The sequence below is a fragment of the Passer domesticus genome, chromosome 1, assembly GCF_036417665.1.
Source record: "Passer domesticus isolate bPasDom1 chromosome 1, bPasDom1.hap1, whole genome shotgun sequence".
NCBI lineage: Eukaryota > Metazoa > Chordata > Aves > Passeriformes > Passeridae > Passer > Passer domesticus.
Window position 1 is genome coordinate 72,229,104 of NC_087474.1, and position 16,079 is coordinate 72,245,182.

Genomic DNA, 16,079 nt, shown 5'->3' on the forward strand with positions numbered 1-16,079 from the left:
TCTGCTTTTTGTGATGCTCTTCCACCACATACAACATTTGATGCTGAGCATTTCTGTGAATTTTCTAAGTTTTTTTTCTCCTGCTCCTTGTACATAAAGAGCATGGCCACATGGTCCCTGGATAATGTATTGGATAATGTAAATTACTGTACATTACTGGATAAAGTAAATTTTGAGTAGCTGCTTCATTGCAGCCTGTCAGAGGAAGCTGGGCCATGTCCATCCTCTGTATTTGTCAAACACCGAGTGTTGTGCTGGACAAAGCTGTGTTCCTTCTGGGAACATGCATTGGCCTTTTTACATTGTGGCTTTGGGAAGTTCATGTGTTTGAATTTCCTTATCTTCTGAGGTATTTTCTCTCAGAAAAAAAAAAAAAAAGAGCTTTAGACTCATACCTCTTCTGGAGACTTCATCCTCTTTCCCTCTGTTGTCACCTGGGATTGAGCCTATAAGGAAAAGAGTGAGGACATGGGGGAAAGTAGGTGTGTATTTTCATTTTCACTTTTAACTTTATTTTATTTTTCCACAGGGTAGGTCTGTTTCTTTAACAACCTTCTACCGAACAGCAAGAAACATCATGAACATGTGCTTCACAAAGGAGCCTACAGTAGCTGAAGTAGAGGTGAGGCCAGCACAAGGGGTGGTAAAGGTTTTTGTTTCAGGGCACTGAGTATGGGGATTCAGGATAGTTAATTTTCAAGGATTTCTCTAATTAGTTTAAGGCTGTCTAGGTTAGAATTTTTTTTTAAATGGTTAAATAGACATGGTGCTGATTCTTTCTTTTAAAAATTTTTGAAACATTTTAAATAAAGATATTGATGGACTGAGAAAGAGAAGGAATTCTTAATCTGACATGTGCTGAAACACAAAAACCAAGAGAACCTAAATTTTGCCTGCCTTATTGTGACTTTCAATTATTTATATTCTTATTTTTAAGCAATAGTTTATGTTGAATTACACTGAAGTCATGAAAGTCATGTAATTTCTGGGGTTTATATTTTAATGAGAGATACCTTGTTCAGTGAATTTAAAATGCATTACTGCTTTCTCTTGCCACAGCAAGAATACTGGCGGATAGTGGAACAGAAAGATTGCCATGTAGCAGTGCATTGTGGAAAAGTAGATACCAACACCCACGGGAGTGGTTTTCCTGTGGGAAAATCTGAACCATTTTCAAGGTAGGATCCCCACATCCATCCTCTTCAAGTGTTGCCTCACTCCTGAGCAGAGCCCAGCAGGGCAGCCTGGCGCTGGGAGAGTTGGCATTGGGAATGTGCACTGATTGTCTCCCTCTGTGTCACCCCTCAAACAGGCATGGGTGGAACCTCACAGTCCTTCCTAATAATACAGGATCCATCCTGCGACATCTTGGTGCTGTGCCTGGTAAGCAAGTCCCTTCTCTGCTGCTCTCAGTGTCCTCTGAATGTGGTGCTGTGGCCACCAAATGCTTCTCCCTCTTCCTGGCCCCCCTGTTCCCCAGCTGACCCAGCAGACATGCAGGTGTGTGTAGCAGGTGCTGTTTAAAGGGGTGAAGGCAGACATGCAGATAAAGGATTGATGAACAGTTGAGACCCTATTCCTGGCAGGAACCAGGTGTACCTGCAGTGTTCCTTGCTGTTCTTGCCAGTCTGTCAGTGTTCTTGTGTGTCAGGACAGAGCTGTGCTACTCCCACACTCGCAAAATGTAGTCTGCAGCACTGGGAAAAGCAGCACACACACTTTCTAAATGAATTGGCACAAATTCTCCAGCTGCCTGTACACCATTGCAGTTTAGTGGTAAGAAACATTGAAAGCACAGTGGAATCTCCTGTTGAGATCAGGTGTTGGGCCTGAACAAACCAGCTGGGAAACAGAGGATACCTGTTGAAAAGTTACATGTCTGCTTGACAACACAAAGTGACTTCCTCTGATCAATGGCAGTGAGCTTTAATTATGGGTATTTGTAAATTCTCCTAAGAATAAAAGTTTTACACAGCTATTAGAAGACAAACATGTTCAAGGGCACCGCAGTTGGCTGGTAGATATTTTCTTAGTAGAAAATGCTGAATTTGTTAAATTACTGCCTGTGAATTATTCACCCTGATAGGAAGACTTATAGCTTCAAGGGTCAGCTCACAGGGAGAATAAGATTTTTGATTTAAATGCCCTCTCAAACTGTCTTTTAATGAACAAACTGAAGTTACTCAATTCATTTTTAAATCTCTTTGTTTTAGGAGTGACAATTCCTTGGCTAAATATTGGCATGGTCTTTTCTACCTCATGCTGGTCTCGAGACCAAAATCACCTTCCATACATTGACTACTTACACACTGGTGCTGATTGCATTTGGTAGGTATTCCTGTGCTTTTCTTCAGTCCCCTGTGGTGGCTGCCCGTAGGCTGGCATTAGTAGCAACTTGTTTGTATTTTTGCATGTGGGAATCTCACCTAGAGTGTCCAGTGTGTGTGTGTGTGTGTTGAGGGGGTTTCCAGTTTTAATGGGAAAATGTGGTACAAACTTAGGCGATGAAAACCTCTTTCCTGGAAGAAAAGTTTCACTTGGTTTTCTGTGGTCTGTTCTGGTGTTTTGATGTTCCCATGGTGGCAGTGGCATCAAGGACTGATCTTTATGCACATGCAAAGTGTGTTCTTAAACATTTCTCAGATGCTGCTGATGTCAGGGGTGCTGATCCAGCTGTCACTGGGAAAGCACATGGCCCAACAAAAAGGATTTGAAATCTGGAGAAAACCATGAAAGCAGGATCTCCTCTGTCTCTAGATGTTTTAAGTTCAAGAGATGTTCTGTATGTGATCCTTTCAAGGGGTAAAGGTGTAACTGCTGGATTATGCTGCAAACCTGGGAGTTTGTCATTTTCTATCGTGGGCATTTCATGGCTCTTCTCCCTGTTCTGTGAATCAGGAATCTGTAATCTTTTATAATAGTATACTGTCAGAACAGATCACTGAGCAAATGTTGTCCTCAACCTTAGGTGAGTCTGTTTCTCTCTAAAACATTAATCTGGTCTTAAATGACAGTAAATTCCAAACAGAAGGATTCAAGAATCCCCTAATTAAGTTCTGAGGCCACTCTTTATGCTGTGTGTCAAAACACGTGACTCTTGGGATTGAACAGGCTGGCATGCAGACAGCTCAAATTTTAGGAAGGACTACTGTTCCTGTTTTTCAAATCCAAGAATAGTAAAAGCAAAGAAGCCATTTGCTTTATCTTGCTGGACTTACACAGATGAGTACAGAGCTTAAGGCATTTTTGTGATGATAGCCCTGATGAAACAGGCATAGGAGGCAGGAATAACTCATAAGAAGGAAGTGAAACTCCTTTGTCTGTTGAAGCTATTCTTCAGCAAGGCTGCCAGCCTGAAGTGTCAGGCTAGTATTCATTAGCCCATTACAACTTTTAATAATGCAATAAAGCACCCAGCTGTGTTAGGAGATGAATTTATTATCTGCGGGTCTGGTGCGGAGTAGCCCTGCCAGCCTTGCCTTCAGTGACTGCTTTGGGGACAACAAAGTGGCCACTGGGCTCCAAACATCTCCTCCCTCTTGCCAAGTCCCTCTACCACCCAGAAATCTTTTTCTCCAAGGACAGATCTGTGTGCTACTCAAACCACTTTGCTTACCTGGAGATTGTTCAGCTCACTCTCTGATCTCTCAGGTTTTACCTCTTGGAGATTAAACAGGGGAGAACTCAATTTGCATGTGGTGCAGAGGTCAGTGGCCTAACCTTTTTATTCTGGAGGGATCCTCAAAAGAAGGAAGAAAATCTTGTTCTGCCAAGACACTCAGAAGTCTATACTGGCTGCTCACTTCCCACTTTTATAGGTACACCAGGAATGGCAGATGAGTGCAATTGCAGCATACACCAGTTGCAAAGGATCTCGTTCCCCTCTAATGCCCCAGTACTCAGTTCCATGCACTTCTGTGGTGCCCTTCCTCTTCACACCAACCTTCCCAAGCATTCTCCTGTGCCTGTCTTGTGAGGGACTGTGTGCTTGAATCTTCTGTCTGTTCCAGCCATATTTTCTGACTCTAAAGGAGAAGAGTGGGTTCTGCCATGATTTGGGTTCAAATTTAAAATATTTTCATCCCAATAATGAGAGTGATACATCACACTTGGGGAGCTGTAGTGAAGCTGTCACTGTTAGCAACAAAGTATTTGAGACATGGCATACATTTAAAATTGCTGTTTGGACTTGATCCTTACTTGATCCAAGATTAAGTTCCTCTGCTTCACCTCTCTATAACCCTTCGGAGTTCTTAGCAAGGTCCTGACCTTTGTCAATATATATGTAGGGAGTTGGTCTTTGTACAGCTGGGAACCAGCTCAATAAAACTCTTACTGTGGCTGCAGTTAGCCACAACAGATCATGTCATGTCTTCTGCCTCTTGGCTTGAAGATCAACAAACACAAATCAGTCATCATCAGTAGAGTGAACAGTGAGGAGGTGTTCAGATCATAGGAAGTGTAGCTTTCTACAGACTCTTCAGTCAGGATAACCCTGTGGGACACACATGAAGTTAGTGCACGTTAAAAGCAAGGTGTGTAAGGCCAGCAGAACACTTCATGAAGTTGCTGGAGATCAGATGAATGGCAGGAAGACTGTACTAGTTCCCCAAAAATCTTTCCAGCTTGATTCTCTTGTTCCAAGTTTGGAAAAATGACTCCGTGTGTGTGTTTCTGGTGTGGGGGCAAATGGACTCCAGGTTGAGGTCTCATTGCCTAAAGAGAAAGGGTAAGTCATGGTGAAGCTGGAGATGCTTTTGACTTGCCTGAGCATCAGCCCTCGGATAGGCTGCAGGCAAGAGCAGTGACCAGCTGTGACCATATCCCCTCCCTGCCTCCAGACAAACAGCAGCTCTCTGCATGTGTGCCTCTGGGACTCGAGACTCCTGTGTTACTTCTTGTCATTCTGCTGAGGGAGCAGTGCTGGCAGAGAGCACAAGAGGACAGCTGCTTCTTTGGCTTCTAAGGAGAGGAGGATGTGCAACTTGGCAGATTCCCAGCAGTTTCAAACTCTGCTGCCACTTTGGATGCTCTTAGTCAGGCCTTTTGTTGGAAGGGAGAGGAGGGATGTGGGGTTTGTTCAGTAAGCAAGGCAAGAAGGTCTTAGGCAACTTTCTGCACTAACAGTAGAGGGGATTTGTGATTTCTTGACTGTTACAAACAGAAAATGTTACTGAATGTGAAGATCCTGTTGTTGATGCACAGATAATAAATACAGTCATTTGTGTTAAGATAACAACATATATTGGTGCTCACAAGATGCAAACTTCTGCCCATAATTAGCTGTTCTGGTGCCATTAAACTGACCATCAGTCTGTTGCTGGTTTCTTTTCTCTGACTCAGCAGAGGACTGAGTTTTCACATTTCTGCTTTGGGGATTTTGTGTCTTTGGGTACTTGCTGAATACAATCAGACTGAGTCTGAATAAACAACTTCCCTTCAATCCTCAGTGTTTTACCGAAAGAATTGTATGTGAAACCCTGTGTTGAATTTCTTTCTTCTAATCAATGTGCTGGTCTGAATTGTCTGTTAGTGTGTAGCTGTGGACTGTTATTTACTCCACAGTAAATCTTTCTCTTTTCCTCTGACAAAACAACAGGTATTGCATTCCTGCTGCGGAGGAGAACAAACTTGATGATGTGGTACATACCCTGCTGCAAGCCAATGGCACTCCAGGGCTGGAAATGCTTGAAAGTAATGTCATGGTAGGTGAACACCGGGATAGGTGTTCCCATTTGAGAACCCCAGGCTAATCCAGGAGGCTGGTTGGTTAGGGATTTATTTTGGTTTTGTCTTACACTGCAGCAATGCAGAGGAGGCTACTTTCTGTTTGCAGTGTTTACCCACATGGTATTTTTCTAACAAGGCTGTTATTATGTATTAATATAAAAACAAATGCGTAAGTGCAATAAATGTCCATTTTTAATACGGTCTGTAATGTATTTAGCCTCACAAAGGGAGTGTGATTTAATCAATTCATCTGCCATGACTGACTTTTATGATGGATAGAAGAAATCTAATACTTAAGTATTTTTGCCTCCTTTGTTTATCTTTTGGATAACAATTTATTTTTAGTGCATTTAAGCACAAATTGGGGAGGCCATAATAAAAAACCCTCCCTTGGCTACCCATGTTAACATCTCACAGAAGTGAAGTAGCACAATGGATGTAATGCCAAGTCGGAAAAGATCAGATGGAAAGCTGAACAATCTGCATTGCTTTCTGTAGGAGCAGACAGTGTTCTGTCCTTGGGCATGTGGGAGTTTGAGCTGTTGGTTTGAGGAGAGGCGTTTCTGCAGTTGTTACTGCAGACACTGAGGTTCGGCAGGTCGGAATGGGAGAGGGAATGCGACCGGAGCGGAGCTGTTCACAGAACACAGCTTTGCTCCATGAGCAGTGGTGTGGCAGCACACAGCCAGGAAGAAAGTTGACTGTTTTTCTCTCTCTTGTTTTTTTATCCCTGCCTTTCCAGATCTCCCCAGAGGTCTTGTGCAAGGAGGGGATCAGGGTGCACCGTACTGTACAGCAGAGCGGGCAGTTTGTTGTCTGTTTTCCTGGATCCTTTGTGTCCAAAGTATGTTGTGGCTATAGTGTTTCCGAATCGGTGCACTTTGCTACCACCCAGTGGACAAGTATGGGCTTTAAAACAGCCAAGGTAAGTTGAGAAAAGGAGTTAAAATGGATTCACGGCCCTGCCATCTAAAAGGACAGCAGACATTCCAGGATTGGTAGCATTATGAGAGTAGTGCTACTACGTCTGTTTTTCTGGACTACTAAATAAACAAAAAAAAAGGAAAAAGTTCTGCGAGGCATAAGACAATCCAGTGTTGTCAGAAAAGTGACTGAGTTGTTAACTGACAGTTAAAGACTTGTGTGTGTATATATATAAAAAAAATCTGAAGATTGTTGTGCCTGCAGACCAGTTTGCAAGGAAGCTTTTCAAAAATCCCTTCAGAGCTAATGATTATACATTGTATTATGCTTACTAATTTTTTTTCCTAAGTGATGTTTTCTAGAACCATTAGAATCTCAGGTGCAAATATCTGAATAACTGTGCTTGTTAGCTCCAGTGGTAGGCAGAGTCAGTTAATACTCACAGCTGTATTGCTTGTTTTTCTCTGCCCCTTCATTCAGGAAAAGCTGTTGATCAGGGCAATTTCAATTTTAAACGACTTGAAAATCCTTAGGTTCACTGACCAGCCCATCCAATACTAGATGTAAATAAATAACCTTCCCAGTCCCTTCTCACACAACCGACCGAGGCAGGTTGCCTGCAGAAAGAGGTGATTTGTCCAGTCATCATGATTCTGGCTACATTTCTGTGTTCTTGGACAAAGCATATACGTCACTAACTGTGTTCCCAACCTTCTGAAATACTCTGGGTTACAGATACTATTTTGGTAGTGTTTTATAGCTAAGCTACTAGTAAATTATCCTTTACAGCTTCAGACCAAGTTACTAAGTAATTAACTGTAATATGTCCACAGTTAGGGATTGCTTCTTTAGGGTAAATGGAATTCTTCCAGCCTGGTTATACTAACTGTATATTAACTTAGTTTGAAATAAAAGGTTATTTTATTATATATTTATTTTGGGGGAAGGTGGGAATTGTGTATATCTATAAGTAAGGCATAAGAATCCTGAGCTAACCTTTCCTGTCTGAACGTACATGATTATATTAACTCCGTGTGCTGTATTTATCTCTCTACTGAACACTTGTTTGATATCGTGAAAATGCTACTCCTGTAAGAGACAGAAATCACTATGCAGCAATTAAACAGCTCTTGGTGCCTCAAATTTTGAAGAACAGTTTCTTTTGATTAATTTTTAAGAGCTTTGCACTGGGTAAATGTAAGATGGCTGAAAATCCTGCAGATTACAGTCTATGATGACCTGCCTTGGAAATTGAAGTCACAGCTCTCACAAACCTTACAAGAACCACAGATAATGTGTTTATATCTAAATAACTTTTGAAACATATATTGTGTTGTCCTTTTATTTCTCTCTTTTTTTTTTTTCCTTCTCTTTCTGTCCTCAAACTGTCTTATGTTCTTAATTCCCTTTGATTTTGGAAATTATTCTTTGGTTCCTCCACTTTGACAAGGCCCTTTGCCATCTTTGCCACAATGCTGGCCAGGGTTGTGCTTTCCAGGGGTGGTGATATGTTGTGTGTAATGGGTGAGATTCCCCTTTTGGACTGTTAAATGAACTCTGATAACCAACTGTACCTTCTGTCTGTTCGTTCTCCACAGCAATACTGACAGTTTTTAGCATTTGATAAATTAACTTTGTTTTCATCCTGTGATACTGTGACCTGATTTTTTTATAGTGACTCTCTTTATATTACTAAAATGATGTTGTTTCATTTCTGTATTGAATGACTGCTCAATCTCCTTTAATACATGAAAAAATGAAATTCTGCATCTGAAATTGCATTGGTTTCAGTCTTACAAGCACTCTGGAAAAATTGTTGGAATAAAAGAGTTTATATGAACACCTGTGTAAGGGGACAGTCAGGTTTAAACTAGACCATATTTAACAAGATTGCTGGTTTTAAAAAGCACACTAAGAGCTCTTGAAATTTTAAGGTAAGGATAAGAAGAAGATTTAGAGTTGTGGTGGTAGAGTGTGTGTTTAGAGTGGCAAAGGGATAACTCCATAGCTTCAAATGAGGCACTGGGCAAAGTCAGTGAAACTCATTTAGGAAACTGAAGTACAGAATGCTGGACTAAATGAAGGCACTCTGGGTTAGAGGTTTGGCAATAAGAGAGAATGTCTGGTTATAAAAGGAGGGCTTTGGTGCTCTTAAGGCCTATCAGAAACTGGGTGGGAAGAGACTCAGCTGGTACTGTAATACAAGAGGAAGAAGTGCATAGGAAAGATGGAGTTAGTCTTCCAGCTGGAGCAGCCCTGCTGCACACACGGGAGAGCTGACAGTCCATAAGCCAGGTTTAACTCTGTTAGCAGTGACAGAATCCCTGTGCACTCATCTCCCAAACAGGAAAGTTGTGGTATTAGCACAGTACTCCCTGGCTATCCATGGAAGATGCTGGCAGGGGCTGGACAAGTATTTCCCTGCCCCCAGTTTTAGTTGGGGTGAGGAACATGCCTTTAAAACGCCACAGGTTTCCCACTCCTTGGCTCCTGTTACAGAGCTGTCCCACCCTGAGCACATGGGGCTCCTTCAGGTGAAACCAAAGGGAAAGTGTTCCCACAGAAGTGTACCTGGTGTCCTCACTAGAAAAGAGCTGTGCTGTAGGGGAGAGCAGAGATGAAGAACGTTGGAAGAGCAGTAAAATGCTGAATAACCACTGCTGTGGAAGTAAATGTACAAAAATGAGAACAGGGCAACCACCAGGGTGGCTTTTGGAGCAAGGTCATGGCCTCAAGCCCTTGAAGCTTTTGGAAGTAGGTAAGGACAAGAGTTGCAGCTGAGAGAGTCTGTGAGTGTTTTTGGGGAGAAAAGGCTTATAAATAAATTGAGAGGTGAAGTTTACACACCAAAAAACTGATTTAAAGAAAAGCAGAGGATGGGTCAGGTTTATCATGAAGGGAGGAGGTCTCTCTGCATTCCTCAGGAGTTTGTACTAGCACAGTTTAATGTATCCATAAATAACCTAGGAAGGGAAGTTAATAGCAAAGCTAATCCTTTATGCTGAGGATATTAACAGTAATGGCAGCAAAAATTAAAGCTATGAAGTGTTACAGTGTTATCTCATGATACTGAGTGATCCAAGTAAGAAAATGGTAGATGAAGTTGATAAATATCAGTGTTGATAAATATTAAATTTAAAATTAAAAACAGTATAATGTGACAGATACAGAGATGGGCTCTTGGTACTGAGAAAAAAGGTCTCTGGATTCCTATGGAGCTGTCAGTCAAGTGCTCTGGAGTGGCATAACAAAAATACATTGAATGGTAAGAATTAGGAGAGAATAGATAACAAAGCAGAAACGGCTCTGTCACTGGGTAGTCTTAGAGGTTTGTGTAATTCAGAGCCCTTAATTACAGAAGGAATGTAGATGAACTAGAAAAAGCACAGCAGAGATCAATGGTTAAAATTATTAATTAGCCTCTGCATTAAATACAAGAGTACTACTCAGCCTGGAAAATGAATAAGCAAGAGATGTCTGAGAGCAAGAGAGATCACAAGTGCCAGGCTGATGACAGTTATAATGTGAATATTCACTGACTTCCATGACAATGAAAAAAGTGTCACTAAAAGAAATAATCAGGCAGCAGTGCAAGTCTGTTGTAAAATAGTTACCTGTGTATTTCAGTAATGTATGAAAGAGAAAAATGTACCTAGGTTCAGAAATTCGGACAAATGCAGAGATACAGCAAGTTGTGCTAAACCCAGCTCGGGCTCAGCGTGTCCCTGAGCTGTCACCCAGCTGGAGCTGACCTTGCTTTGTCCAGCCACCCACTGTGGCCTCCTATTCTGGCTGTGTGTGTTGCCTGTGCAGAATTCTTTCCTGGATTGGATTCTGTTCTTGTGTACACAGCCTCAGACTAAGCAAACCTAACATGGAAAAACCTTCCCATACCACTCCTAACATGCAGCTGTTCCAACCCCACACAGGGTCTAGCAGAGCAAATAGCTTCTGAAGAATACTCTTCTTACCTCTGAACCTCTTTTGAACCCTTTTTGGTCAGCAAAGGCTGCTATTCCATTTTATGTGATAGTTATCACTTGAATGCTTGCAATGGGTGCTATTAAAAATTATTATTTTTATGATACATTGGTTGTGAAAAAAGAAATACCCAGAGCATGTAATTAGGGTTACAGAACAGGGTAAAAAAAATTAGGGTAAAAAAAATCAAGGTAAAAATAAAATCTGTAGGGTTGTGTGTGCTGGTATGTTCTTGGCAGGTTTAACCACTAACCAGAAATGTCACCCTCACATTACAGTCCAGTGTTAGCTCATTTGAACTCTCTTGACTCTACATAAACCAAAACAGACCTCTGTAGGTACTGGGAAAATGCTGCACTTTTCTCACCTGCACATTAAATCTGGGAATTGGCCTACCTAAAGATTATCAAAAGGGTTTCAGGTACCAAAATAATTCAGTTTGTATTGACTGAAAAACATAACTTTAAAAGCTTTCACAGAGAGGAACCAGTAACAGGCAGAACTGAACTCCCCTCTGTGGCTGTTGTCTCTTTTCCCTGGCATCTGCCTGTTCTGCTAGATTTTTTATGTTTTTAAAGGTGTGAAATAACATCTGTCCTGGGTTTCAAGTAGGTCATGTGTATACATCTGACACTATTTGTATTCTGAGCCATCCAGTATTACTGAGCTTGAGTGATGGTGTTGCTCCTCTTGCCCTCCAAAGGAAAAATTTTTAGGGAAGAGAATTTTGAGGTGCTTGGAACATAAACACTTTGTTTAACTGGGACTATGAAAAGATTTTACTTGTGGTTGTTTTAAAAGGCTACTTTTTGCTTCAGTTTATTAGTATCAATAATTTAATTAACTTTGAATTAATTCTTGGTAACATTTTATTGTCAAATTTGCCTGGAAACTAATGTGGCCATTTCCTCCTGTCCCAGGAAATGAAGCGGCGCCGTATAGCCAAACCATTTTCAATGGAAAAGTTGCTTTATCAGATTGCAACAGCAGAAGCAAAGAAAGAAAACGGACCGACTCTGAGTACAATATCATCGCTCCTGGGAGAGCTCAGGTAATGAATTGGGGGCTTGCTTACCTCTTTTGTTTTCATTGACAGACTCCAGAGGTGGATGACGTGACGTAAGTAACCCTTTCAGACACACCTGGCCCCTCCTTATCCAAGCCAAAGCCCAGCAGATGTACCTGAAGACAGGCACACATGGAAGAAGCAGCTTCCTTGGTTGCAGCTGATGTGACCATCCATGGTTAGGATGTCTTAACTCTAAAGAATTCCCTACTTTAGACACCTTAAAAAAATTGAAACTGCATTTTGCACTGGCTTTTTATTAATTCTTGGTGCTGAGAGTTGAGATTTCCTGATGCATTATGTGAACTATGTGATGCCAAGTGGTTAAACACCTTCCTTGAGTTTTTCAACCTCTTTGCATCAGTAGTCACTGTCAATCCATGTCTATAGTGGGTTTTGCACCAGGAACTCTTGTCTTCAGTATCAAGGCAGTTATACTACAGGTACAAAAGGTCCTTTGTATACAGAGAGTTAGTTTTAAATAGTAAGAGAGCAGTTGTGCATGCATGAAAATGCATCTGGCATTAGAACTCCAGCATTTTAAAGAGTAAAAGCTTCACGCTCCTTTTTCTGTCTAGTATTAAGGACACTTGTTCAGGGTTTCTCTTAAGATAGGTGAGAAAAGAAAATATAATGTTGCCTGGCTTCCTGTGTAATGATCTTCTCTTTTGTTCCCTACCATGTAGTTGCTACCTATCTTTCAAGTTTGTGACAACTGATACTCGAGATGTCAAGAAAGTTTTGATGAATGGAGTCTACAAACTGTATTTAACTAACTAGCATGCTCATTTGGAAAATTTCCAGTGACATATTGAAGGGGAAAACAGCCCATGTGTTGTTTAGTGTTCAGAAAGAAATGCAAAGAGGTGTGCTGACTGCTTTACCTGCAGGTGGCTCCCCTGTGGGAGTAACCACTTTCAAGTGCCTTTTTTTCCCCTTGAAGAGGAAGTCTGCAAGTACAAAAGGCGAAACAAATGTTGATGTTTGCTCTTAGACCATCACATCGACCTTTATCAGAGTGGTTCTCAAACTTGTTCTTATGCATAGGTTGGAATTCACTGGAGGATATGGATCCTTCTTGTGGCTGGTTATAGGAGACAAAAGCCCAGACAAAACAATCTAAAAAAAAAAAAAGGCAAAAAAAAAAGCCATCTGAAGTGGAACAGTGTACCATATTTTTTATACTTTGTTTTGTTTTGCTTGTTTGTTGTGTCTCTTGCTGCCTCTTCTCCTGATATGCCTTGGTTGCTCAGTTTGCCCGTGCCATTTGCTTAGCTTGGCTCTCCACTCATCTTCAGCTGTGTCTGGTAGTGCACTTTTTTATCCTCCCCTTCCATCTGCTCGGCTCACTCCACACTTGCTGTCTTCCACTCAGCTCCAACCCAACCTGCTCTCCTAAAGCTGTAGAGTTCAGCACAGGAGGTATTGTCCGCCTTAGAGATGCCGTGGGTGAAGGGCAGCCGGAGGGCTTGGTGGTTGTCCTTTATTGACATCTCCTTCTTTTTCCCTGGGTGTACAGCAAGATCTTCGTCTTTTGGCATAGTCACTTGCCCTGCTCCCCTTTTCCTGCCTGAAGCACCTTATGGCAGCAGGTCCTTGGTTCATCTCTGCCTCCTGATGAAGGCTTGGCTGTTACTCCTGACAGCCACGGCTCCTCTTCCTCAAGGTGGCTTTTGGCAACTTCAGGAATGACAGTCATGTTAACCACAGCTCCCGACTCTCCACATGGCTCGAGCAACCATCGACCTCCAGGAAGTCCTCGGCAGTCCCCAGTTCTCTGTGGAGCAGTTTGAGAACCATTGGCTTGATACAGTGGTCGCTGTTAAAATCCGGAGCTAGCTTTTGCAGTTAGGCAGCGAGCGTTTCCCGGGCGCTGGCTGTGTCCGCCAAGCTTAGGGAATGGCACCAACCTCCGACAACACTCAGGGCTTTGCTGTGTGGAGCTCAGGTTTCAGTGATGAGCGGGGTGAAGGGGTGACTGTGTGTGACTGTGGCGGCTGGAGGCAGTGCCAGTGTCTGACTGTGCCCCCGTTCACAGGGACACGGAGCTGAGGCAGCGGCGGCAGCTGTACGAGGCCGGTCTCCACTCCTCGGCGCGCTACGGCAGCCACGACAGCAGCGGCGCCAGCGTGGATGGCAAGAAAAAGCCTCGAAAGTGGTTGCAGTTAGAAACGTCAGAGAGGAGGTGTCAGATTTGTCAGCACCTCTGCTATCTTTCCATGGTGGGTACAATCCTTTGCCACTCCTGGGGTACTGTCCCCCTACCCTAGCATTCCAGGGATCTAGAGGCTATGGATATAGGATCTGTTTGAGAGACAGCACACGGCCACGGAGCCATGTCCTGCATTCCATGCAAGACAGAGGTGTTGATGTGGCATTTACGGCCTTGGCCAGTGGTGACAGAAGACAACGGGGTCAGCTGGCTTCCCACCCTGCCAGAAGGGATGAACCAGTCCCCTCAGACACCTCAGATGTTTGCACTGCCCTAGGAGGGCTAACAAAGACACCTGCAGCTTGTCAGCAGCAGTAAGTTGTGACAGAGCAGGTCTCAGCTCACACACATGCCATGAGCCTCAGGCATGCAGCCACAGCCTGTGCTGAGACAATGTCCCTGCAAGCCAAACTGCAGGGGAGATGTATCCCATCCATCAAGCTGTTCGCCAGCCTGTCCAAAAATAGCCCATATACCTTCCCTCTTTTAAGAGGGAAATGCCTACTGGCTTTTGAAGGTCTGCTGACCACTGTGGTGGCACTTCCAGGCTTAGAGCTGTATGCAGAACACCTGCAAACACAGCAATGTCATTAAAAAAAACAGAAGCCCCTCCCACAACCTTCTATACCATTTTAATCCAAAACCAGGTATTCAATTAAACATAATGCAGTGCACGTGAGTCCATATTTAGTCCTTTCAGTTTGGGAGTTCTTTGTCATCTTGTGGGAATTTTTTTTGTTCTAGATGTTTGGTTTTTAATGGAAATGAAATGTAACTGCATATAATCAGATGTAGCTGTTTCCCTCCCTAGGATAAAATATGCTGAGTTTATATATGTCATTAGACCACTTTTTAAGTAGCATTAGTTTGAAGTAATTTTAAAATGAGTTTATTTGAAAAAAACCCCCAAAAATACTAACCAGAACCTCTTAATGGACCTTCTGGTCCATTTGCTCTGGAGTAAGTTTAATCATGGGAAGGATTTTTCTGTGTCACTCTTTAACAGTAGCTGTGGATAAAAAAAATCCCAACTTGGTTGTTAAATTGCAAGCTGAGTGTGCAGGCCTGGCAGGCAGCCAGCTGAGCAAATGTCACCTCTGTTGAACAAGACAGTAGTTGAGGAATCCTGTGGCTAAGCTGATTACATCCTTGTTCAAGGCAGCATTTTAAGTAATGGGAAACTACTCCTTTCAGGAGATCTTTAGGACTGCATAGGAGATGCTAATAAATGCATATACTGTTTGGATTTAGCCCTCATTACATTTGGTGGAGGGTTTTTTAAATTATAGATATATTTGCCAACATTAGCACTCTAAAAGAGATTTTTTTCTTTCTAGTGATTGCACATCCTGAATGACTTCACATTGTGCTTCACACCTTGTAGTAAAATCCAGGTGTAGTAATTCAGGCCATAATTGAATACTGTGTGGAGAACACAGGTACAGTTTGGAGTTTAACTGCACTTCTTCCCCCCACCTCTGCTCTTTCACGTAGGTTGTACAGGAGAATGAAAACGTTGTCTTCTGCTTGGAGTGTGCCCTGCGGCACGTGGAGAAGCAGAAGTCATGCCGGGGGCTGAAGATGATGTACCGCTACGATGAGGTGAGCGTGACAGCAGGCCAGGGTACCCCTTCTGGGAGGGCACTTTGCTGTGCCTTTGTTCTACTGAGGCCTCAGGAAAATGGTCTTGGGTTTGGGGCTTTGACTTGGGTTTGGTTTTGATGTGGGAAGAAAGTGATTTATTATGATATAAATAAAAAAAAAACCAACAAAGGGAACATGATGACACAGATGAAACCTGAAGCATAAATTCCATGAATATGTGCCACAGAACATAAGAAGGCACCTGAATGCTTTGGATTGGAACCTGAGGCTTTGCTTTCACTGGTTATGCTGTGGTTAACTCTGTACTTTGCAATACCTTCCCTCTATTGGTAACTGGAAGTTCAGTGGACTTATTCCAGTCCAGCATGATCCTGCTTTAGGACAAACTTGCAGAGCACGTGCAGATGAGAGGTGCAGTAGTGGCACCAAGCAAATGTGATGATGAATAATCCCAGAACTCAAGATGGGGACTTAGTCCTGTGCCTGGGTTCTGTGTTCCATGTCTTCAGCTGTGAGGGGACTTGGCCCCAAAGGTGAAGAGCAGAGCAGTGGGAGAAATGA

General features: G+C 42.6%; 1 protein-coding gene across 15 annotated transcripts in view; it reads left to right on the forward strand.

Annotated features, from left to right (window-relative positions):
* Positions 1-16,079, forward strand: part of JARID2 (jumonji and AT-rich interaction domain containing 2) — a 212,241-nt gene that overhangs the window by 195,164 nt on the left and 998 nt on the right. For all 15 annotated transcript variants that reach the window (XM_064423613.1, XM_064423669.1, XM_064423578.1 and 12 more), the window contains exons 9-17: positions 530-622; positions 1,060-1,178; positions 1,313-1,383; positions 2,214-2,328; positions 5,600-5,705; positions 6,473-6,655; positions 11,556-11,686; positions 13,740-13,923; positions 15,408-15,515. In XM_064423613.1, coding sequence (XP_064279683.1) covers positions 530-622; positions 1,060-1,178; positions 1,313-1,383; positions 2,214-2,328; positions 5,600-5,705; positions 6,473-6,655; positions 11,556-11,686; positions 13,740-13,923; positions 15,408-15,515 — 1,110 coding nt within the window. The remainder of the gene's footprint in view (positions 1-529; positions 623-1,059; positions 1,179-1,312; positions 1,384-2,213; positions 2,329-5,599; positions 5,706-6,472; positions 6,656-11,555; positions 11,687-13,739; positions 13,924-15,407; positions 15,516-16,079) is intronic.